Source organism: Macaca thibetana, chromosome 6 (assembly GCF_024542745.1).
Source record: "Macaca thibetana thibetana isolate TM-01 chromosome 6, ASM2454274v1, whole genome shotgun sequence".
Lineage (NCBI taxonomy): Eukaryota > Metazoa > Chordata > Mammalia > Primates > Cercopithecidae > Macaca > Macaca thibetana.
In genome coordinates this window covers 9,057,405-9,084,478 of record NC_065583.1, presented here as the reverse complement: position 1 = coordinate 9,084,478, position 27,074 = coordinate 9,057,405, and the positions used below count along the sequence as shown (strand labels likewise).

The 27,074-nt window shown below is 51.1% G+C and overlaps 2 protein-coding genes across 3 annotated transcripts in view; both read left to right on the top strand.

The window, feature by feature from the left end:
* NEURL1B (neuralized E3 ubiquitin protein ligase 1B) overlaps positions 1–27,074 on the top strand; it is a 51,434-nt gene that overhangs the window by 18,366 nt on the left and 5,994 nt on the right. The window contains exons 2-4 of one of the 2 annotated variants that reach the window (XM_050793214.1): positions 10,612–11,157; positions 24,011–24,730; positions 26,757–26,882. In XM_050793214.1, coding sequence (XP_050649171.1) covers positions 10,612–11,157; positions 24,011–24,730; positions 26,757–26,882 — 1,392 coding nt within the window. The remainder of the gene's footprint in view (positions 1–10,611; positions 11,158–24,010; positions 24,731–26,756; positions 26,883–27,074) is intronic. The other variant, XM_050793215.1, reaches the window with a different exon arrangement.
* The window catches only part of ATP6V0E1 (ATPase H+ transporting V0 subunit e1), a 380,972-nt gene continuing 356,352 nt past the window's right edge, over positions 2,455–27,074 (top strand). The window contains exon 1 of the mRNA XM_050793375.1: positions 2,455–2,464. The gene's annotated coding sequence lies outside the window, so the exon portion shown is untranslated. The remainder of the gene's footprint in view (positions 2,465–27,074) is intronic.

Here is a 27,074-nt window from a genome sequence, read left to right as displayed (position 1 = left end):
CCCTTCTGGCCCGTACTTCTTGCAGTTCCCCAGTGCTCTCAGCTGATTCTCATCTCCAGGCCTTTGCGGGTGCTGTTCCCTCTGCCTGAAACACACTTCCCCATCCTTTATCATCCTCCCAGCCCTGCTTCCTCATTCTGCAGCTTCTCAGTTCCCCTGAGAAGCTGTCGCCACTGCCCCAGCCCTCCCTGGCCACCACCCTGTGCAGCCATGGGGTCTGCTTATGTCCATCCTTGCGGCTGGTCTCAGCTCGAGGGGGCAGGGACAGTATGTGACTTGTCAGTGCATGTACCCAGCAGCCAGCGCGGGCCCTGGCCCAGAGCAGATGCTCTGTAAATGTCAGATGAAGGAGGAAGTGATGTACTCGAGAAGGAATGAGGGCACATTCCCCCCACCTCTCACTGTAGTGGGGCCCTAGCCCTGGGAGCTAGCGCCTCTGAAGTTGGAGTTTCCTGGGTCCCTTTATCAAGAAGAGGCCTCAATCAAGGGGCCCGGCAGAGGGTCGGAGTCAGCTTGGGAATCCCAGCCCCTGCTAAGCATGCTTTGAGGGGGCGTCGGGATGACCTCACCCCCTGGGAACTCTCGCATCAGAGCCCACTCAAGCTGAGAGGTCTGCCACTTAGGCCTGGATGGAGTGGGCTTTTCTCCCCACAAGCAGCATCACGACCTCTGGCCTCTCTCTGGGATGTCCTTGCAGCTGTTGACGGGGTTTTGTTTGCAAAGCAAAGAGAGCAGAGTGGCAGTTTCCAGCGCGGGCTGGCCCTTTTCCCTTGGGGATGCTGGCCAACCAGGCCTCTGAAAAAGGGAACAAAGTCCCAGTAAGCTAGTGTCTGTCTCCTGAGTGCCTGTCACTGCCCCATTTGGCAGAGGTGAGGAAGGGTTAGTTATGTTTTTTTCTTTTCTTTTTATTTATTTATTTATTTTTTTTGAGATGGAGTCTCCCTCTGTCACCCAGGCTAGAGTGCAGTGGCATGATCTCAGCTCACTGCAACCTCCGCCTCCTGGGTTCAAGTGATTCTCCTGCCTCAGCCCCCCTAGTAGCTGGGATTATAGGTGCCCGCCACTACGCCTGGCTAATGTTTGTATCTTTAGCAGAGGCAGGGTTTCACCATGTTGGCCAGGCTGGTCTCGAACTCCTGACCTCAGGTGATCTGTTCACCTCGGCCTTCCAAAGTGCTAAGATTACAGGCATGAGCCTCCGTACCCAGCCTGGTTATGTTTTTTTCTAGCCCACTTTTAAACCCATCAATGGAAAATGGAACTTTGTTGGCAAAGGTGACTGGTATCTTGGCCCCTCTGGATATGGCAGGAAGCCTTGCTAACTACCAGCCTTGCCTTTTCTTCTCTCTAGAGCACAGCCTACCCCCCTCACCCCAACACACATGAGCGCCATGTTGCTTCCTACTGCCAACAACGCTGGTTTACATTTTGGACTTGGGCAAATGTCATTTGAACCAGAGATTTCTCACTCAAGATCTATAGTCCAAGGACACATGTTGTGAAGGTCCAGGTCCAGGAAGCCTCTGAAGTTGAATATCAGATTGTGCATGGTGTCTGGTGTGTTTCTGGGGGGAAAGCCTCTATACATTTTATTGCTTCTAACAAGATTCATGAACCATTCCCCACACCCCGCCAACACAAAGGTTATGGCAGTTGCCTTGAAGTAGGGGTGGGATGGAAGAAAGCGCATGAGCCTGCTCCTCTCAGACCCTCAGTTTCCTCATCTGGGAAATCAAGGTGGTAAAGCTCACTCTGGAGAGTTTTACTAAAGATTAAATCCAATCAACCAAGACATGTACCTAGTACATAGCAGAGGCTCAGTGAAACTCCAGTGTAATCCTCACGTTCAAAGGAAGAGGCAGAATAGACCATTCTTCCATTTGGCAATTCCCTTTCCTGGTGGAGAGGAATCTGCCGAAAACCTCAGCCAGCATGCCATCTGCGGAACGCCGGCAGGCTGGAAGCCGGCGTCTCGGGGCCAGAGTATCGGGAGCTGTTGCTTCCTGCCATCCTCCTGACGGTGACTGCCATTTCCTTGGGCTCTTTTTAGATCAAAGGAAGGGCTAGGCTGGGGAGATGAGTGAGGATCATTCAGGGGGTGGCACAAGGCGCATTTAGGACACCTGCTGGGATGGCTTAAAAATAGGCCTCTGTCCTTGGACACCAAGTGGAAGCGACCGCAGGGTTTTCAAGAGGCCTCTGCTGGCCAAGGTTATGAGCCCTCCACGGGAGAAATGTTTCCGAACGTATTTTCCCAGCTGCCACAGGTAGGCATCTCTGACCCAGGAACAAACCTTTCCTAGTCAAAGGAACTAAATAAGGTGGTTAGAGGAGGAGATCAAGCGTTTAATGAGCACCTACTACATGCCACACACTGTGTGTCTGATGGGTTTGCTCTGTGCCATCCTCACAACAACCTTGCAGTGTAGAGATGACTTTTCCTACTTTTCTAGGTTGTTGGGGGCTGGGGGGGGAAGAGAAGTTAAGTATGGACCTCAAGATCACACAGCTAATAAATAAGCAAAACCAGAATTTAAACCCAAGTCTGACTCCAAGCCTGTGCTCTTTTTCACCACCTCTCAAACTGTGATGTAGAAATAAAAAGCAAGAAAGAGATGGAGGTGAGAGGGCAGGGCTTATCCAGCGGTTGGACGTGTTATTTCCCATGGGGAAGGGAAGGGAATGTTGTTTATTCAGCATCTACTATGTGCCAGGACTTCTGCTGGGATTTTTCTAGGCTCTCATTGCCCCTGCCAGCAGCCTGAGACAGGGGTCTAAGGTCACGTGCCATTTACAGATGACAAAACTGCAGCTCTGGGAGGTACAGTGACTTGCTCAAGGCTTTCAGACAAATCAGTAGCAAAGCACAGGCTTTCATCCAGAGCCCATGAAGAAAACTTCACAGCCACTCAGGTAGCAGTTCTTATGTTGACCTGCCTTCCAGAAAGACTTGCAAGGCTGGGCAGTGGTGACCCTCACAGCCAGAGCAGAGTTCCCCCTCCCTAACCACAGGCAGACACTCATCACCCACCCTCCAAATCTCTGCCATGCATTTCGTGTCCGGGCACTGTTTCCTTGACTAACTCCTGGAAAGACGCTGCCCTCTAGACTTGGCGGGGCTGGAGCAGCCTGTGATTAACCATGGAGGTTGGGCTGGGCATGGTGGCTCATGCCTGTAATCCCAGCACTTTGGGAAGCTGAGGTGGGTGGATTGCTTGAGCCCAGGAGTTCAAGACCAGCCCCAGCAACCCTGACTCTACAAAAAAAAAAAAAAAAGAGCCAGGTGTGGTGGCACACACCTGTAGTCCTAGCTACTTGGGAGGCTGAAGTGGGAGAATCACTTGAGCCCCGGAGTTTGAGGCTGCAGTGAGCTGTGATCATGCCACTGTACTCAGCCTGGGAGACAGAGCAAGACCCTAACTCAAGAAAAAATTTAAAAAGCCATGGGATTGACCAGGTGTGGTGGCTCACGCCTATAATCCCAGCACTTCAGGAGGCTAAGGCGGGTGGATCACAAGGTCAGGAGTTCAAAACCAGCCTGGCCAATATGGTGAAACCCTGTCTCTACTAAAAATACAAAAATTAGCCAGGTGTGATGGCGGGCGCCTATAGTCCCAGCTACACGGGAGGCTGAGGCAGGAGAATCGCTTGAACCCAGGAGGCGGATGTTGCAGTGAGCCGAGATCACGCCACTGCACTCCAGCCTGGGTGACAGAGCAAGACTCCATCTCAAAAAAACAAAAACAAAAAAGCCATGGGATTTGGGCCAGGGCTGTCCCTTCTCCCTTCTATGAACCAGAAGGGCAACTGCAAAGGTCTCCACTGAGTTCCCACCTCACAGAAATCGCACCTCCCCGACTTCTTAGAGTCCCTGGACTCAATTCTTGGCCACAAGTAGGGGATGCGGCTCATTGGCTGGGGGCCAGCACCCATCCAAGGCCAGCAGGGCCTCGGTCTTTCATGCGAGGGTGGCCAGTGGGATTTCATCGCTGGTGTGGTTTGGGGGCCTCTTCCTGGCAGATGAGGTTTTATTTTTTTATTATTATTATTATTATTATTATTATTATTATTATTATTATTTTACCAGCGACAGGGTGTCTGTTTGAGTCTAGTCCTGGCGCCAGAAGCTAAGAATCTGCACCCACAGACTTGACCATTTGGGGGAACAGTTGTAGTGACTGCCAGGAGGCAAACGGTGGGGGACATTTGGCCCTCGATGGAATATTCCACAGCCTTGAAACAAGCAGAGAAGGCTTGGGAGCGATGCGGGGAAATGCTTTTGATGTAATGTTGAGTTAGAAAAGAAAAAGCAGGATACAAAATTGGCTATGCATTCTGATGGTAAGAAAGTCAGGCCGGGCACGGTGGCTCAAGCCTGTAATCCCAGCACTTTGGGAGGCCGAGACGGGTGGATCACAAGGTCAGGAGATCGAGACCATCCTGGCTAACACGGTGAAACCCCGTCTCTACTAAGAAATACAAAAAACTAGCCGGGCGAGGTGGCGGGCGCCTGTAGTCCCAGCTACTTGGGAGGCTGAGGCCGGAGAATGGCGTGAACCCGGGAGGCGGAGCTTGCAGTGAGCTGAGATCTGGCCACTGCTCTCCAGCCTGGGCTACAGAGTGAGACTCCGTCTCAAAAAAAAAAAAAAAAAAAAAAAAGAAAGTCAGGAAACTGGCCGGGCGCGGTGGCTCAAGCCTGTAATCCCAGCACTTTGGGAGGCCGAGACAGGCGGATCACTAGGTCAGGAGATCGAGACCATCCTGGCTAACACGGCGAAACCCCGTCTCTACTAAAAACACAAAAAATTAGCCGGGCGAGATGGCGGCGCCTGTAGTCCCAGCTACTCGGGAGGCTGAGGCAGGAGAATGGCGGGAACCCGGGAGGCGGAGCTTGCAGTGAGCTGAGATCTGGCCACTGCACTCCAGCTCTGGGTGACAGAGCCAGACTCCGTCTCAAAAAAAAAAAAAAAGAAAGTCAGGAAACTACTTACATTACTGAGTACTTCAGTGGTACTTATGGAAAAGAGTTAGGATGGGGAAAAGCACGGGCTGGGGATCAGACAGGCTGGGTCACATCTCAGTGCTGCCGCCTTGCAGCTGCGAGGAAATGTCTTTGCTCCCTGGAGCCTTGTTTTCTGCTGGATAAATGGAGACCCCAATCCTGTAGGTGAAGGTTTGTTTTAAGAATTAGCTGATATCATGTGTCAAAAAAAAATCCAGCACAGCCATGGTACATGGTGAGGGCATAGCCCACGGTTCTCATGTGAGATCGATCAGGACTGGGACAATGCAAAATGCAGAGACAGGGTGCAAAAGTGGGGAGAGGCAGCAGGCGGTGGGGTAGATCTTTCTCCTCTTTTCTGAACTTTCTATGATGTGGCTGTTGTGTTTGTTTTAGCAATTTAAATGAGAAAGTTCAGGTTTGCCATTGACATCTCCAAACTAGGATGATCCACAGGGCCCCTGGAGTCCAACCTCCACATTTTTCTGTTTCTTATAGGAACCGCTTTCCCTGAACCCAGCTAAAAGCAGATGCTGGTGTACTATTTGAGATTGCTTGTTGTTTTTCTTTTATTTTAAGCATTTTCAATTTGTGTAAATAACACATCCTCTTAGAAACTTTTTAACTCTAGTTTTCTTTATCTCACGTCAGAGCTCTGGTCTCGGGGGGCGGTGGGGGGCTGGAAATAAGAGTGTTTATCTCTTATTCCCTGAAGGAAGTCAGATCATATAATCAAGATTAAACAAATATGTAAACTTCGCTGGTTTCTTGGCCGCATTTTATCCTAACATATAGTTGGTTTTGCAGGAAACTTCCCCTATAGTAACAAGGCAGTACTTCTCTCCACCCCAGTATTCATTTAAATTGCAGGCCGCTCTTAAAGAACATCTCTTGGGATTCCCAAGCCCTTCTGTAAAGAAACTCTCCGACGGAGAGATGAGGTCAGAAAACAACAGTGAAGGGGAGGGGAGATAAAAATCATCAAATAAGGCTGACCATGGCCGCTGGTGCTCAGAAGGGCTTTTGATGTGTGGTCATATTTAATGTTTCCTGGAGGATTTGGCAGCTGGAGGGGGCCTTGGCCTGCTGGGCACTGGGCGAAGCTGCACCAGGAGCTGAGTGCCTTGTACAAGGCCACCGTGAGCATGGACAGCACAGGCCTCTGCTGTCCCTGAGCTACCTCCGCCGATGGTCTACACCCGGTGCTGCTTCCCCTGCTCATTTGGGATTTGTCCCTTCCTCTTAACCTCGTGGTTCTAGAGATGGCCCACAGCCTGACTCTGTCCACCCTCCTTGCTGCCCTGGAGGCCCCTCCCTGATAGGCAGTGTGGGCGTGGCCGTGGCCCTGCTTTGCCAAAAGCCCTGTAGTAGCTCCCTCTTGCCCGTGCAGTGCAGTCTGAGTCTCTTGGGCTGGCATTTAGGGCCTTCCCATCTGGTTCCTGTGATGTCTGCAGCACCCTCGCCCTCACCTCTGCAAGGCAGTGACTGCCCAACCTGGCACACCCTCTGCCACACCTACCATATCACTTTACCCTCCCTCCAAATTCCAGCCTCTCCCTGCTTCTGCCCCTACCGTTCCCCTTGGCTCCCTCTCTTCCCTCGAGACCTGGCTCAATGGGCATCCCACTATTCCCAGCCCCTAGCTGAGTCCAGGGCCTCCTGCAGGTCCCTAGTCCCCCCAGTGCCATCGCCTGAGATGGTCTTTATTATGCCTGTTGTCATTGGGCATTCAGCTGTGTGTCTGCTTGACCTGGAGAGACTCAGATCTCCACGAAGGCAGGATGTATGTGATCTGCAGGAAGGAGTACTGGATGAAGAAATGAATGAGCACTGGAATGAACATTTTGTCTGCTACCTGTGCCAGTCCAGTGCCTGTCAATTCTGCCCAGGGATGAAGGAAGTCAATAGGCAGCCTCTAGTCTCCCTCTCCTGCCTTAGGGGTCTATGGCCCAGCCCTTCTGTCAATCTTGTGTTGGTTTCTAAAAGGCAGAGAGACTATGGTAAAATGGTAAAAAACAAACAAACAACAACAACAACAAACAGAGCTGGGATCACACACACCTGGCTTCAATCCCTGGTTTCATCTCTGCCCTTAACTAAACCAGCTGTGTGACTTTAGGCAAGTGACTCGACCTCTCTGAAACTCCATTTGTTCATCCATGCTGGGGATGGATAACAGTAGTCCTTACCACATAGAGACACTACTAGGATTAAATGATGAAATGCATGACACATGACCAGCCCAGAGGAAGTGTCTGAATGCGCCGTGATTCTATCAGTCAGGACATTGTTGGTTGCTAGTATCAGAAACCCAGCTCAACCTGGCTTAGAGCAGAAGAGGGCGCCCCTAGCCAAAAAGTCTGCCATCATCTGATTGGCTACCCTAGTCTCTAGAGTTGGAGTGAGGTCAATCCACTAGCTGGCGGAAAGCAAGATCTCCCAAGGAAAACTGGAGCATAGTAGCCAGAAAAAGAGGGATGGATACTGGGCAGGCAGAAACAGCAGGTGCCCCCATGACTAACTGTGGTGGGAGGTGTAGAAAGGCGGAGGCCTTCACCACAGCCCAACGCTGAGGGAGATGGTGCTCAGCCACCCCTCCTGGGCCTTACCCTTCTTGCATGAAAATGACCTCCATATTCTGCCTCCCTGCATCAGGGGTGGCCTGGCCAGAAGAGCCCAAGAAAGGGCTTTCTGCCCTGACCCTGACTGACCTTGAGCTTGGGCAGACCCCTCTCCCTCTGATGGCCCATTTTCCCATCTGTAAAATGGGCTTGTTGGAGAAGACGATCCCTGAGGTCTGCTCAAGCTCTCACTGTAACACAGGCAGCAACTGGTGTTTATCAAGCCTGGTGTGTGCTGAGCCCAGAGAAACCAAAGATGGCATGGACAAGCCCCTGCCCTCCGGGATCTACTACTGGTATCTCCCTACCCTGTCCTTACCACCATTCTGCTTCCCATTCAAGTGTCTGTTATAGAACCAAAAGGTCAGCTGGGTGCGGTGGCTCACGCCTGTAATCCCAGCACTTTGGGAGGCCGAGGTGGGTGGGTCACTTGAGGTCACTTGAGGTTGCCCAGCCTGGGCAACATGGCGAAACCCTGTCTCTACTAAAAAAAAAATTAAAAATAAAATAAAAATTAGCCGAGCATGGTGGTGCACACCTGTAATCCCAGCTACTCAGGAAGCTGAGGCAGAAGAAGTGCTTAAACCCAAGAGGTGGAGGTTGCAGTGAGCTGAGATCATGCCATTGCACTCCAGCCTGGACAACAGAGAAAGATTCCATTTCAAAAAAAAAAAAGAACCAAAAGGCCTTTTTCAATTTGTTTTATCTATTGAATATAGTTGAAATGTCCAAAGCAAGTAGACTGAATGTTTTCTTTTTCCTATATAAAAATGAATGAAAACCTTCAAAGCTGTACTACCTTCAAGACATATCCAGAATCTAACCCCTTCCCACCAGCTTTACTGGTACCCACCCCCGATAGGAGCCATCATGATCTCTGCCATGGAATAATCCAGGAGCTTTGCTGGCCTGAGCATCCTTGCCCCCGCCTCCCAGCAGTCCACTCTGCACACCGTGGCCTGGGCACTCCTATCATGTCTCGCCTCTAAATCTTCAGTAAGGTCTCATCGCATTCAAAGTAAAATGGTTAAAGAAAAATCAAACAGGCTCTCCCCACTCCCCACCCCAGCTCTGATCTCATTTCTACCCGCTTCCCTCCTTGCTCCCACCATTCTGGCTACACTGGCTTCCTTGTCATTTCTCAGCCACACCTCAGGGCCTTTGCACTTGCTGTACCTCCTACCTGAAATGATCTTCCCCCAACCACCCTCCCAGCTCATTTGCTTCCCTCCTTCAGGCTTCGGCTCCAAAGTCACTCATCAGGGAGGCCCTTCCGCAAAGTCCTAAGAAAACAGCTCTCTCTGCCCCGCCTCGTTGACTGAGTTTTACTCTGTAATGCTTCCCACCAGGGAGAGTATGTTTTTTATCGTCTGACTTTGCCCACTGGAATGTCAGCTCCATCAGTGCAACAACCTTGTCTGTCTTGGTGATTGCTGTATTCCCAGTGCCTGGCATGGTGCCTGGTGCATACTACGCACTCGCTTCATATGTGTTAAGTGAATGAATGACTGAAGCCCCTTATGTTCCTTTCTAATGTGGAACCTTGGCTTTTTTATTCCTTATATTTTGTCTTCTGTGGGCCAGCAGCTTCTGTTTGGAGAGCGGCCTCCCAGCTTCCAGGCATGATTTCCTCTCCCCGTGACTGGGCCTTCCTTCTTCCAGGGCCTGGGGAGGGGCTGCATGTCTTGTTTGCCTCGTCATTGCCTCTCCCTCTTCATTTTCCCCTGCCCTAGCTCCCATCAGGCTCAGCACTCCTCGAACCACCCCGCCCCCGCCTGCACTCTGTGGTGCGCCCAGAGCACAGTGCGCCCCGTGGCTGGGCGTGGGAGGAGTGGTCTTTCATTCCCGGGGTCGCCATTCTTCTCATTGTGTGCCTTGGGCGGCCTGTGGTTTGTGAGAATTTGCCATGTAAATTGTAGTCAGCTGCTGGGTGAAGAGCAGCAGAGATTCATGTAGTAATCACCCGCCCTGCCACCCCCCAGGATCCCAGAGCCCCCCAGGAACCGCCCCTAGGATGGGAGGAGGAAAGGTAGGGAGAGAGGAAGAATCCCACTTGACATTGAGCCACCTGGCTTTGTGACCAGGTCCTTTGAAAGACCACCCCGGGATTCCCCAGGTCCTTCAAAGCAGAATGTCTTTAGAAATGAACCCCAAAGGTGTCCGTTCCGGAAAAGCCAACGTTGCTCATAAGCAATGCCTTCATTTTCTGTGGCTGAGGGGAGGGGAAGTCCCTGAATCCTGGCTTGGATGTGCTTTGGAACCTCAGTAATATATATCATCAGTAATAATATCATGATTAATGACTTTTGTTACACACACACACTGTGCCAGGTAGTACTCCAGGGACTTCATCCACATTCTCTTTCAGCAGTGAGTGGAGTCATGTCCCCGTTTTCCAGGCAAAAAGACAAGCTAGAGAAGTGACAGCTCTGCCCCATACCTCCCACCTAGGAAGTGCCAGAGCTGGGAATCAGGCTGCCATGGCCGTTTCTATTGACTGACCTGTCTTAGCTTTTGAATAAAAGCAGGGGAGGTATTTGGATGCTCTGCACAGAGAAAAGCAGCCAAATACCTCCACTACTAACCCCAAGAATCCAGGACTTTTGGAGGCGCTCTGTGGCCCAGAGGTGGCTCCGGAAGGTCCTTGTAGATTTGGAGGGATTTGATGGGGATAGAGAAGTGATGTGGCCCCTGGCTGGCTGTCGTGACAAGCTCTTGGTGTTGGCCCCTCTGACAGTGAAACAGCTCTAGTGCTTCACCACACACGCACTAAACCTTGGTTTGCTTATCTGTGGAATGGGTATGGTGACTGCTGTGGCAAAGAGATTAGGGCCGGTTAGGGCCGGTCGCCGTTTGGTGTAGCCTGGAACCTTCTTATCAATAACCAGTCCAATGAAGATGGAATTTCAAATGAAATTAAATAAAGACCAATCGGGGCCCGCAGGAGTTCGAAGGAGGCCTAACCGTGCTGCCTGTCTCTTTCCGCAGACCCGAGCCCACCGGCGCGCCTCCTGGCCACCCGGCCGTGCTGTGGCCCCGGTCCCGAGCGGCGCCCGGTCCTGGGCGAGGCGCCGCGCTTCCACGCGCAGGCTAAAGGCAAGAACGTGCGGCTGGACGGCCACTCGCGCCGGGCCACGCGGCGCAACAGCTTCTGCAACGGCGTCACGTTCACGCAGAGGCCCATCCGGCTGTACGAGCAGGTGCGGCTGCGCCTGGTGGCAGTGCGCCCGGGCTGGAGCGGCGCGCTGCGCTTCGGCTTCACTGCGCACGATCCGTCGCTCATGAGCGCCCAGGACATCCCCAAGTACGCCTGCCCCGACCTGGTCACGCGGCCCGGCTACTGGGCCAAGGCACTGCCCGAGAACCTGGCGCTGCGCGACACGGTGCTGGCCTACTGGGCGGACCGCCACGGCCGCGTGTTCTACAGCGTGAACGACGGCGAGCCAGTGCTCTTCCATTGCGGCGTGGCCGTGGGCGGCCCGCTCTGGGCGCTCATTGACGTCTACGGCATCACCGACGAGGTGCAGCTTCTGGGTAGGTCGCGGGCGCGGCGCCCCCTGGGGACCTGGCAGCGGTACCCTTGCGCGTGGGTGTGTGTTTCATTAGTAGCCACAGTCACTTACGGAGGGCTCCTTTTGCCAGGCGTGGCACTAAGCGCTTTACGCCTTTTAACTCATTTATTCCTCACAACCTACCCTCCCGTTTTACAGATGCGAAAACTGAGGCATGAAGAGGTTAAATTATTTGTGCTGCAAAGCCAGGATTGGGACCCACATGGCTTGAACCCATGCTCTGGCCCAGGTTCATTCACTAACTCATTCCTTCATTTCCTAGTTTATTTGTTCATTCATTCACTCACTCTTTCATTTACTCATTCGCACATGTATTCATTTGCTCGCTCCTTCGCGCATTCATTCACACACTTCCATTTGCTCATTTAGTCGTTCATTCACCCACTCAGCGTCAAACTTAGGCTCTGATCATAAACACCCGTGGAGTACCTCCACGGCACGTGCAGAGAGGAGTTGGGTGTGGCAAACCCTGGCCCACATTAAGGGGCTTGGGGTGCTGGGGAGGCTGACAGGTGTGAGCCCGATTCTCACGGAGGAGGCAGCCGCTAATGCCCAAATCCTGATGGTGAGAATTCATGGGAGTAGAAGTTTGCTGCCTGTATCTCAAGAGCTTTTTTAAAAAATTGTAAAATTCACATAATAGAACAGCAACCATTTTTAAGTGTACAACTGAGTGGCATATAGTTGGCAACCATCACCTCTATCCAGCTCTAAAACATGTCATCACCCCAAAGGGAAACCCTACCCATTAAGCAGCCACTCCCTATTGTCCCCTCGTTCCAGCCCGGGCAACCACTCATCTGCTTTCTGTTTGAGACCTTAGCGCTTAAACCTACAGATTGCACCGGAACCAGCCCAGCCTTGACCTCTTGGGGAGTAAAGGGAGAGCAGGTTTGTCAGGGAATCTGGACACAGCTCTTGGTGTGGCTTACATGCATTGCTGAAATGCATGGATCTAAAGGTTTGCAGATGTTGACAGACTGATACACCTGTCCATAACCCCAGAGTTGATCCTTCTGAGTCAAGCCTTCTCTTCTCCAGAGGTAGCCACTCTTCTGATTTTTCACCATAGGTTAGTTTTGCCTGTTTTTGAACTTCATGTGAATGGAATCACACAGTATTCACCCATCGGTATCTGGCTTCTTTATCTCAGCATCGTATTTTTCAGATTCATCCACACTGTTGCTGTAGCAGTAGTTTGTTCATTCTTATTGCTAAGTGTGCTAAGCAGTATCCCATGAGCTGGATGACCAGAGTTGGTATATCTGAATGTTTGAGCTATTTCTGGCTTTTCAGCTGCATCTTGTGGGAGAACCCTGGCCTGGGCTTCTTGCTCCTCTACCTCATCCCCTTCATTAGCCCACCATTAGGCAAGGAGGAAAGATTCATGCATCCAAGCTATGCCCCAACCCACAGAAGTAGGGAGACAGTAGAACATCTGAGTGGTCAAGAACAGGGTGTTGGATCACACAGACCTCTGTTCTGGAAGTGACTCTCCATTTGCCAGCTGTGTGGCCTTGGCCAGGTGACTGAACCTCTCTGTGCCTCAGTTTTTTTTTTTTTTTTTCATCTGCAAAATGGACTCATGATAGCACCCACGCCATGGGATTATTGATAAGGTTACATGAGATGATGTCTAAAAGGGATGCAGCACAGTTCCTGGCACAGAGAAGGCACTCAAGAAGTAACAGCTAAGAAATAAGAAGCTCTGCCCATTTGCAAGTGAGCCGGAGCATGTGTCCAAATTCCAGGCTTAGACCAGATTGTGAAGAACTACCCACCCTCCAAGCTGGAGCCTTACTTGGGCATTTTAACTGTGTCCCCTCATGCTCTTCTCCATGAAAGGCTTTGTTATTTCACCTCCAGGAGATACAGGTTTCTGAAACCTAGATTTCCCATCATCTTTTTTGGAGCTCTTTGTTCCTATCCAGCAGGGAAGCAATCCCACCTCATTCACCTGCTCATTCGCAGCCCATGTCTCTGAGTAACAGCCAAGAAATCACAGCCACTCCATAATCAGCTCAAGTGGATTCGGATTTTTTTAAAAAAATACAAATTGGAAGCAGCCTCTGATGACTTAATGAGGCTGCATAAATCTGTGAGGTGAACTCCCCCCCCCACTCCATTTCCTTATTCAGCAAACCCTTATTGAACTGCTACAACATTCTAGGAAGGGAGAGGTAGAGTCTGCTGGAACGTCAGTGTGACATGGCAGACGTGAGCCTCAGCTTCCCTTATCTACAGGTCATCCCTGAGCTGTGCTCATTGATGGAAAGTACCTGGCACAGGTGCCACAGGACAATGATCACAGAATTATTCTGTTTTTTTTTTTTTCTCTCTGCGTCATATGATCTGCAGGAAACACAAACATAAAAGAGGAAAATGGGATTAGAAGGAATTTCATCCATGGGTGATAAGATCATGGGTGAATTTTACTTATATCTCTGAGTCACCTTTTAAAAATACATATATGTAAAGAGCTTGTATTGCTTTTACAGTCAGAAAGAGCAATAAGGTTTATTGTCCTTTCTGAAGGTTATATGAGATAACAGAGGGGAAGTTTCTGACACGTGATTGAGGCTCAATGAGTGTTTATTTTCTTCCCAGAGGAAAAGCAAGTTGTCATTGGTTACATCTGGGTAAAGGGATTATGAGTGACTTTTTTTTTCCAAGATAACAATGATTTATAATCAGGAAAAACGTTACAATAACATAAGAAGCTAAGCAGTCATGATTTTGTATGGTTTAAGTGCAGGAGACAAATACCCTGCTGTTTCCAGGACAGGATGAGGCACCATGAGAACATCAAAAATCCCACCCGCAATCTCCCAATACCTGGGAGGATTTGGCTTCCTGAAGGTGGTGTCCAAGGTACCCAATGGATATGTAAAGAGACAGCCAGTTTCTGTGCTGTCCTGAGCACTCTGAACTCCTTTCCATCGCAGGGAACAAGGGGCTGACATGGTTCCTTTAGAGCTTCCCAGTTGTAAATTCTAGAATTGAAAACCCCTGAGACCCCTTCATTCCTCCCTCACCACAATCAGGTCGCACCTGATAAAGCCTGAAAACCAACAAAAAAAAGTGGCATTTGGGTAAATAGGGTTGTCAAACTAAGCAAATACAAATATAGGACACCCAGTTACATTTGAATTTCAGATAAACAAGGAAAAAAATTTTTTTTGACACAGGGTTTCATTCTTGTCACTCAGGCTGGAGTGCAGTGGCATGAACACAGTTCACTGCAACCTCCACCTCCTGGGGCCAAAGAATCCTCTTGCCTCAGCCTCCCAAGTAGCCAGGACCACAGGCTCATGCCTGGCTAATTAGGAAAATTTTTTAGTACAAGCATATCCCATGCAATATTTGGGACGTACTTATGCAAAAAAAAAAAAAGTGTTTATCAGAAATTCAAATGTGGCTAGGCGCAGTGGCTCACGCCTGTAATCCCAGCACTTTGGGAGGCCGAGGCAGGTGGGTCACCTGAGGTCAGGAGTTCGAGACCAGCCTGGCCAACATGGTGAAACCCCGTCTCTACTAAAAATGCAAAAATTAGCCAGGCCTGGTGGCAGGCTCCTGTAATCCCAGCTACTTGGGAGGCTGAGGCAGAAGAATTGCTTGAACCTGGGAGGCGAGGTTGCAGTGAGCCGAGATGGCACCAATGCACTCCAGCCTGGGTGACAGAGCAAAACTCCATCTCAAAAAAATAAATTAAATAAAAACATGTAACTGAGCATCCTGCATTTCATCTGGCAATCCTTGTCTAAGAAGCATCCACCCCATCTGTGGGGCTGGGGTGTGTTTTATTTGCCCTCGCTCTTGAGCCAAAGTCTCAGAAATAAAAAAGGGCTCGTAGGCCTCACATATTTTTTTTTGCCTGGTGGAACTGTGGGCCCAACCCAGTATCTTCCTGCATGGAGTCCAGCTGCAGCAGAGAGTGCTGCATCTATGGGCCAGACCCTGGGGTGCCCTTTCTAGATAAAGAATCCAGAGTTCCGAGAAGGAAAGTGACGAGCCTAGAACCACCAAGACGGTCAGTGGCAGAGCCAGGACTGGAAGACTGCTGCAGCAGTATTTAGTTCGCATTGTGCTTACCTGGGGAGCTCTGACAATCCCATTTCCCAGGCTGCACCCAGACCAATTAAATCAGAACCTCTGGGGGTGGCACCCAGGAGTTAGGATTTCTTAAGGGCCCCCAGGTGCTGCCACGGTTGTGCTCATGATCCCTTTTGCATCCCCTTTGCGTAGGTGTATATTCTCCCTTCCTTCCTCCCTCCTTGCTTGGGAACCTTGGGTGTCAAGTTCTTCGGACTCCTCTGTCCAGGGGCCATGTAGACCCTGTCTCTTGCTTTAACTGTTTTGCTTCATCCTCAATCCCCACTCCTTTTCATGCCTTCTCCTGACCAGATAGGCATCACTCTGATTCATAATCCCAAGAATGTATCTTTTGGAGTCTCGCTCTGTTGCCCAGGCTGGAGAGCAATGGTGCGATCTTGGCTCACTGCAACCTCTGCCTCCTGGGTTCAAGCTATTCTTCTGCCTCAGCCTCCCGAGTAGCTGGGATTATAGGCATCTGCCACCACGCCCGGCTAATTTTTGTATTTTTAGTAGAGACGGGGTTTCTACTGGGTACCTGTTGGTCAGGTTGGTCTCCAACTCCTGACCTCAGGTGATCCGCCTGCCTCTGCCTCCAAAAGTGCTGGGATTACAGGCATGAGCCACCGCGCCCGGCCAAATGTATCTTTTAAAAATAGGTAGATTTGTTTTATATGCATATATGGATGGTATTGTGCTAAGGATCTTATTCTGTTTTTCTTTTTCCACTCACCCTTTTTTGGGATGTATCTGTACTGTTGTATGCCTATCTGGTTCCTTTCTCCCTTGTGGCCCCTGCCCATTGAGGGACACCTGGGTTACTACCAGTCCCCCAAGCCACACACGCAGATAGTACTGTCGGGCGCATTGTCTCAGAGGGCTGCTCTATGCTTGTTTAATGTTCTCTGGGGTACAGATCAGGAGGGGCTTGTGGGTCCTGGAGTGAGTGGGTCCATCCTGAGAGGCTTAGATTTTTTGAGATGCTCCTCAGGGCCAAAGAGAAGGGACTGGGCACAGGAAAATTACTTTTCGCTGAATTTAGCAGTTCCTGGAGCCAGGAACGGAAGCTTCTGCCGGGCCATGCACTCCTTTCCCTCTCCTCTCCCTGGCTCCAGGAAGCATTTATTAGAGGTGGAGTATCCCTTATCAGAAATGCTTATGATCAGAAGCATTTCAGATTTTAGACGTGTTTGCATTTTGAAATATTTGTATTATAGTTAACATTTCAGCATCACTCATCTGATATCCGAAAATCACTGTTGATGATTCTAGATTAGTGTTTTTTCATGTTTTGTGCTCCAAAACTTCAGAGGTTGTAGCATTTCACATTTCAGATTTTCAGATCAGCGATACTCAACTTATGTCTCTTTTCTGTGGAAGCCCTTTCTGGAGGTCCTTGAGTTCAGGCCCCGTGCTTTTTTGAGGCAGCCCTGCCCCTCTTCCTAGGCAGCTCCAGGGTGGTCAGTGTCAGCCCTGCCGTCCTTCCTCTGCCCAGTGGTGGAAAGCTGGTCAGATTGAACAAGCAATGCCAGTCGAGGGTCGTGGCATATCAGACCATATTGTCAGAAATCTTTGGTTGCAAGGGACAGAAACTCAGTTCAGTCTCACTTAAGGAAAAAAAACAAAAGAAAAAGAAAGCATGTGGCTGAAAATTCCTGGGAATGGTTGCCTTTAAGCCTGGTTCAATGCAGGGACCCAAAGAACAGCACCTGGCATACTTGTCTGTCTTCATTTCTCATTTTGCTGTCTTCTCTGGTGGCCTCATCCTCAGCCGGACTGTCCCTTTGGGGTGGAGGAAAGGCCACCAGCATTTCCAGTCTTGCATCCCACGAGCTTAACAAATCCAACAGAAGAGCTGCTTTCCTAGAAGGTGTGCCCATTGTCTCTAGATGTAGCCTCATGGATCCGGCCTGAGTCACACGCCTATCTCTGAACCCATCTCCATGGCCAGGGGGATGAGATGAAGTGATTGGCCAGGTGAAGGCCCCCCTCCCAACTCCTGAGGCAATGGGAGGTGGGGGTGGGGCAGTTCCCTCCAAAGAAAAGCTGGGTGCTATTACCAGAAGAAAGGGAGTGGATGCCAGGCAGCCAGAAGCAACAGCCCTGCATGGGCCTTGGAAAGGAGTCATTTGCCCAGCTTGGAAGCGCTGAGATCCCTTGTTAAAGATAGTTACTAGGCACTTACTCTGTGCCAGGCACAATGCTGAGAGCTTGACGTGGGTCACGTCTTCTGTTCCTTACAAGAATCCTGTGAGGCAGGAAACTCATTTGCAGACTCCACATGGATAGAGAACTTGACCAAGGTTACATAACTGTTGGTGGTCCTAAAGTCAGAGTTTGTTCATTATTGTTATAAACAAAGTGTTTGATGAAGACTTGAACTTATGGAGCTAAATGCAGGGTTCAGAGGTCTGGGCGCACCATTCCAGGCTGCAGGAGAGGACACTGAGGCCCAGAGAAGGGCAGGGACTTGCCCAAGGTCTCCCAGCTGGTCAGTGGCCATGGTGAGGGAGGGAGGTGTGGAGCCAGGAGCTGTCTCTGTGAGGGGCCTGTAAGCACACCTCAGGCCGGGAGGATCGCTGCTGTGCTGCTGGCTTTAGGCAGAGCCCCAGTGGGAGCCACACACAGTCATTAGCTTTGCGGTTAGTGTTCTTTTTTTCCAAACAGACCAGGCCAGCACCCACCTCCTCACCCCAACATAAATCATTTGCATGGCAGGGTGTCCTGAAGGGTTGTCCTTTCCCAGTCTGGAGCGAGACTGCCACTGCATGGCCGCCAGCCTGTCCCACCAAGGGCTTCTGAAGGCCTGTTCTGTGCAGGCACGGAGCTGAGCGCATCGTGATCCCTGTGTTCTGCCCTCTTTAATCTTCCCCACAGGCCACTGAGATGGGATGAGGGTCCCCACTTTGCAGGTGGGCAAACTGAGGTCACATCCAGAATTGGCCAGGGTCCAAACGAGGCCTGTGTCTGCAGTCCAGCCTTCTCTGGTTGGCAGAAGGGCATCTGGAAAAGCACGAGGTCAGTGGCCCACAGACCTGGGTCCTGCCTCAGCACACCAAGGCCAATGTTTGCCATCTTCTTTTCTAGAACCCCTCTCCCTTGGTGCCCACCCCATCAGCCTTCCCCCCATGGCCATGGACAAGGAGCTCTGCTCCTGTCTCCTCCTGCCTGCTCATGGCCATGGTTCCTGTCATTTGTCCACTTCCTCTGCCTCCCCTGAATCATCCCCGTGAGCACACGGAAGAGCCCCAGTGGCGTCCATCTTTTTAAACACCCTCCGCCAGCCCCTCACCAGCCACAGTCCTGTCTCTCTGCCCTCCCTCCCTCAGAGCAGGTCTTTCTTAAGTGCTGGTTATGCCACCCTCTCCTTTTCCCTCTTAAGCTGTGCCCTGAGGCGTGCGTCCCCGCCCATCACTGACCTTCAGCCTGTCAGACCCGGAGCCTGCATCCTGGGCCTACTACCGGCCCCTCACTTTCAGCCCAGGTGACCTCTCCCGGCTGCTTGAATGTTGCTGCTTGTGGCTCCTGGGCCTTCCCGAGCCCCTGCCGTTCCTCCTGCTTTCCTGGCCACCCCTCGCCCTGCCTGTCCTCGCTATGTTGAAAGCCCCAGGGTTCTATCCTGGGCTCACTCTTTCCTTTTTACATTCTTAAATTGTGTAATACAATATGCATATTGGAAGGCATCTAAGAACAACTGTAGCATTCAACAGATTGTCATAAAGCCAGCCTGTTTCTATCTGCCCTCTTTCTCCAAGTCATCTGAGCCAATCATTGGACTTCACATCTAGGCTGTTGGCTCCCAAACCCATCTCCCTTGAACCCCAGGCCTCCCACTCCTATCCAGCCTCTCCTCCTGCATCCGAGGGGCATCCCACACTGAACATGCTCAGACACAACTCTTGAATCCCCCACCTCCTGCTTCTCAGCCAGCCCCATTGGCAATACGTAGCACCACCCACTTGGTTGGCCATTGGCAGTAAGTGGCAGCACCCACTTGGTTGGTTGGCCAGTAACCCAGGTGTCATTCTTGATTCCTCTTTTCCTTGCCTTGGATCCACTGTGTCAGTGAGTCCTGTCATTTCTGTCTTTAGTACATGGCCCAAGTCAGTCCCGCAGAGACAGAGTGGTGATTGATGGATGGGTTCCTCTGTCTCCAGTTGTCCTTGCCTTTACTTTCATGTCTACACAAAGATGGTTTCTCTTGAGACATACATTCTGCTTTACTTCCAGCCCAGATATATTGGACCTACGAGAGAAAGGGGAGGGGAAAAAAGAGAAGAGCTGGGCCCTGGAAGTGGCTTGGGAAAGTGGGAGGTCAGGGGCCTCCTTGTACCCAGCCTCCTTGCACCTGCCTGGAGATTGCTGCTGTGTGTTGGTGCTCAGTGGGTATTCATGGCAGGGAGGTGGGGACATTAGGCCCAGGGAGACTGAAACTCCGACTTTGGCCCGGTGCTGGGCAGCTCTCAGAGCTGAACGAGAACAGCAGCATTGGGAGGCAGTATTGCTAGCCAGGGGCCTTGCTCTGGACTCAAAGCCTGGGCTGGAATCCCATCTGTCACCCCCAGGCTAAGTGGCCTTCAGTAACTCACTCCACCTCTCAGAGCCTCAGTGTTCTCCCACTGTGAAATGTGCCCATTTTACAGAGTCATATAGGATACTGGTGAGGACTGAAGGGGACAATCGGTGTATGGAGCTGCATCTAGTAGATGCTTGAGAATATGGTTATGTGTGTACTTGTTTCAGCCACAGGTAGAAGCTGGGCAGTCTCGACATGCTTCCTCGGTGCCTCTTGATGTTGCTGGATTTCTGCCTATGGCCGACTGGTTCTCTTTAGAAGAAATGCCCCTTTTAGCAATGGATTCTGAAGTGTCTGGCCTAGGCCGACGCTGTGCTGTCTTGGGCCTCTCTCAATCAGGGCCCATGCCCAAGAGGAACAAAGCTCCTTCCACAGAGAATAAGTGAGGCCATGCAACCTTTTCTGAGGGGCTGCCATGTGCCAGGTACCCAGCACAATGTCACATTCATTGTAACCCAGCCTTGTAGACACACCATGCTTCCGGCACCTCAGAGTCTTCACATGTGCTGTTCTCTGTGCCTGGAGAACCTGCCCAGCCACCACTCTCTTATCTCCAGGTCGCAGCCCGTTGATCAGTCAGGGAGGCCTTTTCTGGCCTGCTTAGTCCCCGTTTTTACACCCTCAGAGAATCCCGGTTCTGTCACTCTCCAGCTCTGTGACCTCTTGGAGCCTCAGAGTTCCCCCACTGACACTTCCCCACATAGGACAGAGGCTCTTGGTGGCACTTGGCACAGTTTTCTGTAAGACAGCTTCATAGAGCCTTACTCTCCCGCTTGAAAGGGAGCTCCATGAGCACAGGAGCCACGCCTGTGTATTCACCTCTGTTCACCCAGCACACAGCAGCGCTGGGCCCACAATAAGTGCTCTATTACATTTTTATGATCATAATTAATGTTTTGAGCACTTAGTGCCATGCTCTGTATTACTCTTCATGAAAGTAATTTCCATAACATGGGGGTGTTTACCATTATCGCTCTATGTTATGCTGAGGGAGCTGAGGCTCTGGGAGGTGAAATGGCATACCTAAGGTCACATAGCCAGGAAGAGCTAAAGCCAGGACTTGAACTTAAGTCTGCTGGTCACCATAGGCCACGCTCTTAATAAGGATGCTGCACTGATGGGCTCTGGCGTGGAGCCGCTGGGGGACAGGAGGAGGAGTTGGGGTGGGGGCAGAGGCAGAGTGTTAGCAGGAGCAGGGTAAGGCCAGCGCCTTTAGGAGCGGGCAACTGTGAGTGGGGCAGGGAGCCCGGGAAAAGTGCGTTGCACCGAGACTTCCAGAAACACGTACTGTCTAAAATGCTTTTTCAAAAAAACTGCCTGTTTTATTCTACCGTTATTTATACGCCTTTTTTCTGATTATAAGAATCAATTTACGTTCATTAGAGAAAAAGAGAAAACTAGAAAACTATAAGCAGCAAATTTCTACCCAGAGATAACCACTCACATTTTAATGTATTTCTGTATTTTTCCTATGAATCCTATGTACACATTTTCTACAAAAGTAGAATCAAACCATGTGTTCAGTTTTGAATCTTTTGTTCATTTAATGTTATAGGTATTTTCCCATATTAAATATTAATTGAAAACTCGATTTTTAAAAATTTTCTTCTGCTAAAAATTTGTAGCTGTATTAGTCTGTTCTCACACTGCTATAAAGAACCACCTGAGACTGGATAATTTGTAAAGAAAAGAAGTTTAATTAGCTCATGGTTCCCCAGGCTGTACAGGAAGCATGGCTGGGGAGGCCTTAGGAAACTTAAAATCATGGCAGAAGACAAAGGGGAAGCAGGCATAGCTTACCTGGCCAGAGAGGGAGGAGGAGGGAGGAAGAGTGTGAAGTGGGAGGCGCTACACTTTTCAACCACCAGATCTTGTGAGAACTCACTGTCACAAGAACAGCAAGGGGAAAGTCCACCCCTGAGCCAATCACCTCCAACACTAGGGATTATAATTTGACATGAGATTTGGGCGGGGACACAAATCCAAACCACATCAGTAGCGTACAAGTTTATTGTAGGAAAACTAAATAATACAGAAATATCTAAAGAAAAGCCTTTCATAATCTCACCCCGAGATAATTACTATTAATATTTTCTTATGTCTGTCTCCAGCACTTGATTTCCTATGCACATAAATAAAATGACACAGACAGACAGATGTAGACAAACGCACACATATATACGTTTTTAAAGAAACAAATTGAAACCCCACTTCTTCCCTCGAGCTATGGGAAGCACCCTCGCTAAGGCAAAGCATACACACTCAGATGCCCACAGAGCCCAAACAAGTAGCTGACACCTTTTGGTGAGACCTTGAAGAGGGCCACCTCAGGGGCATCAAGAGAGATCAAACCACCTCAACACAAGGGCAAGCTTTAGCCCATTGTGGCCAGGCCAGAATTCAGCTCCTACTGCCAGATTTACTGGTTTTCCAAGTGCTGTAAACCCAGTTTAAGTGAAAGGTGTCTGAGGGGGTGCATTTGGACCCACCGGGGCCTGGGTCATAGTTTGAAAAAGCACGTGCATTCTTATGATTTCATTTCATATTTGGAAAAGAGGAAATATTTTTCAAGATACTATAGAATGATAACATTTAACAAAATCTTGGCTCAAAGTGGTCTGTTTAAAAAGTCTAAGAAACACTTACTTTCCTATTAAACAAAAATGTTATCACTAAAAAAATCCTTCAAAATATTTTAATGACTCTTTCCTGATGTTGTTGTTATTTAGCATAGCAGTCTCTTCTAGACCTTATTCATTCATTCATCCAATAAACTATTAATAGTGAAGGCTATTTGCCAAGCCCTGAGAACATGGTGGTGACCAGACTGACACAGACCCTGGCCTCGAGAGATTCATATTCCAGCTAGGGAGGCAGAAAATAAACAGGTAATCTACTAAAGTACGAACACCTGTATTACCCAAATGATTAAGCACTATTTTTGCTTTTTTACCTATGTCATATGAAGAACATTTTTTCAAATCACTAAAAATTACTTAAAAATGTTTTCATAACTCTAACTTTTAAAGAACTTTCCCTTTGGCCGGGCGTGGTGGCTCACGCCTATAATCCCAGCACTTTGGGAGGCCAAGGTGGGCAGATCACTTGCAGTCAGGAGTTCAAGACCAGCCTGGCCAACAGGGTGAAACTCCGTCTCTACTAAAAATACAGAAATTAGCAGTGCGTGGTGGCAGGCACCTGTAATCCCATCTACTCGGGAGGCTGAGGCAGGAGAATCGCTTGAACCCAGGAGGCAGAGGCTGCAGTGAGTTGAGATCATGCCATTGCACTCCAGCCTGGGTGACAAGAGCGAAACTCTGTTTCAAAAATAAAAAAAACTTTCCCTTCATTTTGTTTTACCAACTGAGACAATCTCCTGTAGACTTTTCTGTCAATGCTTAAATACCTGTGCAGGGCCAGGCACTGTGCTCTGTGCTGTGAACACAGCAGTGAGGACAAACCCAGGTCCTCGCTTCTTTCAGAGGCAGCATGTGTTGAAGAGGCCAGACTCTAGAGCCTGACAGCCTGGGTTCAAGTCATGGGTTCAAGTCGTGGCTTTGCCACTGGGTAGCCGTGTGCCCTTGGTCATGTTCCCCAACCCCTCTGCCTCAGTTTCCCTGTGAGCTCAATGGCAGGGAACTGCACATGCCTCACAGGGTGGTTGTGTAAATTAAATGAGGTAGCGTGCGAAAGCTTAGAGGTGCCTGTTGCATAAGGCCACGAGCACAGGTTTGCTTTTTATTGGAGCTTATGTCCTAGCTGGGGAGATGGACAATAAACGATTTTTAGATGCCCTTTTAATAATCAAAGTATGGAAGCCTCGGAAAGAGGAAGAGAAGGGGAAAGGGTAGATAGAAAAGGAGGGATGGAAGAGAAGGAGCCAGGTTTAAAAGGGCCTTATCTGCCCGTCCCAAAGGTAAGAGCATGTGAAGGAAACCGAGGATTGTGCTTAATGCAATTCTGTGCACCTGTGACTCCCTAAATAACACAGATGGGCAAAAGGAGAGTTGGAAGCCAGGGTGGGGTGGGGGCTGCTCGAGGCCCGGCTCAGTCGCGGAGGCCTGCAGGGAGCAGCGGTCGAGGAGTGGCTCGCGACCAGCCTCACGCGCCGCCTCTCCCCACCATGTCCCTCCCTTTGTCCGCACAGAGAGCGCCTTCGCCGACACGCTGACGCCCGCGCGCCTCAGCCAGGCCCGCTTCAGCGCCTGCCTGCCGCCCAGCAGCCACGACGCGGCCAACTTCGACAACAACGAGCTCGAGAACAACCAGGTGGTGGCCAAGCTGGGCCACCTGGCGCTGGGCCGCGCCCCGGGCCCGCCGCCCGCTGACGCCGCGGCCGCCGCCATCCCATGCGGGCCCCGTGAGCGCCCGCGCCCCGCGTCGTCGCCGGCGCTGCTGGAGGCCGACCTGCGCTTCCACGCAACACGCGGGCCCGACGTGAGCCTGTCGGCCGACCGCAAAGTAGCCTGTGCGCCGCGGCCCGACGGCGGCCGCACGCTGGTCTTCTCCGAACGCCCGCTGCGGCCCGGCGAGAGCCTCTTCGTGGAGGTGGGCCGCCCGGGGCTGGCGGCGCCCGGCGCGCTGGCCTTCGGCATCACGTCGTGCGACCCGGGCGGGCTGCGGCCCAACGAGCTGCCCGCCGACCCAGACGCGCTGCTCGACCGCAAGGAGTACTGGGTGGTGGCGCGCGCCGGGCCCGTGCCGAGCGGCGGCGACGCGCTCAGCTTCACGCTGCGGCCCGGCGGCGACGTGCTCCTAGGCGTCAACGGGCGTCCGCGCGGCCGCCTGCTGTGCGTCGACACCACGCAGGCGCTCTGGGCCTTCTTCGCCGTGCGCGGCGGCGTCGCGGGCCAGCTGCGCCTCCTCGGTGAGTCCCCTGCCCCGCGTGCGCGAGGCCCCGCCCCTCTCCAGTCCCGCCCGTTCTCGCCCTGCGGCGCTCCTCCCCGGCCCCGCCCTGCTCGCTAGGCGCTGCACCGTCCAAGGCCAGCCCGCGCTTCCCAACTGAGCGCCCGGCACGATCCACCCCGTCCAAAATTGCCGGGCTCCACCCCGGAGTTCCCAATTCAGTGGGTCCACGGTGCGTTTCTGGCAAGTGCCCGGGGATGCTGACGTTGCGGCTCTCTGGACCACATTTTATAAACCACCGACCTAGATAGGTAACTGGCTGGTCTCCAGGTTTGGCGGGCTGTATCCCCGCAGTAAATGGTCAGTGCGATTTTTAGTTCCGTTGTTATGATTTGCTATATTAGGGTGTTTTTAACATGTAATGCACAGTAAGTGTAGGGAAAAAATAAATTCGACTGCACATGAAAGAGGAAATAAGAATAGTATCGTCCACAGAAAGTGGAATGGAGGCTTGAACCATCCTATTTTGAGATAATTTTTGCCTTAATTCATGCCACAAATAGGCAAAGAGCAGCCACCAGCTGTGGGCCCGGCCGTAGGCACCAGGATAGGGCCAGCAGAGAACAGGACACACTCCATGCCGGTTAGGAGCTCACAGACACCCTAATGGAGAGCTGCACGGTGTGACATTTGCTACAGCCAGGGGCTCTTCTCCCAGCTTGGTGGAGTGAAGGAGATGTTCAGAGAAGCCTTCCCGGAGAGCCTGGCTCCAAGTTCATGGCTCAAAAAGTAGAGTCCAAGCAATATGAAGCAGACAACAGCTCATATGTTCCCTCATTGAATTTTATCCTCCCTTTGACCCTATGAAATCAGTATCATTATCCCCACCTACAGATAAGACAATGAAGCACAGAGAGATTAAATGACTGTCCCAGGGTCACATCGCTGGTCAGCTTTGAAGATGCTGGACAAATCACAGTCTCCTGAGCCTGTTTCCTTTGTGTAGAAAGAGAGGGATACCTGCTTCATGGGGTTGTCATGAGGGTGAAATCAGGTGCATATAATGCCTTGAGCGGGGCCTGACACAGCCCTGGGTTTAATCAGTGGTAACAGTAACAACAGCAGCTGCTGCTGTCTTCATGAGGGCAGAGGAGGAGCCGGGTGGCAGTGGTGGTTATTCAAGGTGTTTTTTGGGGAGGGGGAAGGTTTGTTTTGTTTTGTGTTTTTGAGGAACCATCAGACATAGTCATCATTTCAGCCCGAGATGAAGTGCCCATTATCTGTCCATTCATTCTCAGGTAGGGCAAGGGAAGGGGCATCTCTTCATCTTAAGAAATAACCTGTTATTGTCTGAACCAACAGCAGGCTTGGGGAAGAAAACTCAACCATGTTGAGCACTAGTAGTCAGGGATCTTCTTGCAAGGGGCAAAGCCCCACTCACAGTGCCCTAAGCAAAAAGGAAATGTCTGGGAGTATATTGGGTGAGTTCAGGAACAGCTGGATCTAGATACTGGAAGGATGTCAGCAGGATCCCACCTCTCTTTCCAACTCAAAGCTCTGCTTGCCTCTGTGTTGGCATCACTCTCAGGCAGGCCTTTGCCACAGGCTGGCTCTTCCAGCTCCAGGCTTCCCCCCCAATGAATGGAATGAGTTCCTTCTTTCCTAGTAGTTCCAGTAAAAGTTGCAGACTTGGGTCTCAGGGGCCTTACATGGGTTAAGTGCCCTTTCCTGAATCACTACTACTGAGACCAGGGAGTGGAAGTTCCTATAAGTTCCTGGCCCTTATCCTATGAGGGAGGGCACATTAGTATCCCAAAAGGACACCCCAGGGCTGTTTCTGAAAGAAATGAGAATGGAGGCTGGGTAGACAAAGAGCAGAGGCACCGCACTTGGACATGCTCTTCAGTCCTCAGCAGAGCCCTGGGAGATAGCTCTGGTCCTCTGGTTAGACAGACGCGAAAGCTAAGGTGCAAAGCAGTGAAGAACTGTGGACTAGCAGGGCAGGTCCAACCTCCCACTGCCCCTGATGGAATCTCTTTGGGCCTCAGGTACCCTGCAGTCCAGCCCTGCGACCACGACTCCATCAGGGTCCCTCAGCGGCTCCCAGGACGATAGTGATTCAGATATGACCTTCAGTGTCAACCAGTCCTCCTCGGCATCTGAGTCATCCCTGGGTAAGGAAATGCAAACCCGGGCAGGGGCAGGGGCTGGCAGCTGGCCTGGCTCTTCTGGCTGTGCCAACGGCCTTCCAGGGGCTGAGCAGGGTGGCCGCCTTTCCCCCGCATCCTCTCCTTCCCTCAGCTGTATGCTCAGCGGAGGGAGAAGTAGTATCTAAATAGGACATTCCAAAGGGTGACAGTGGTGGC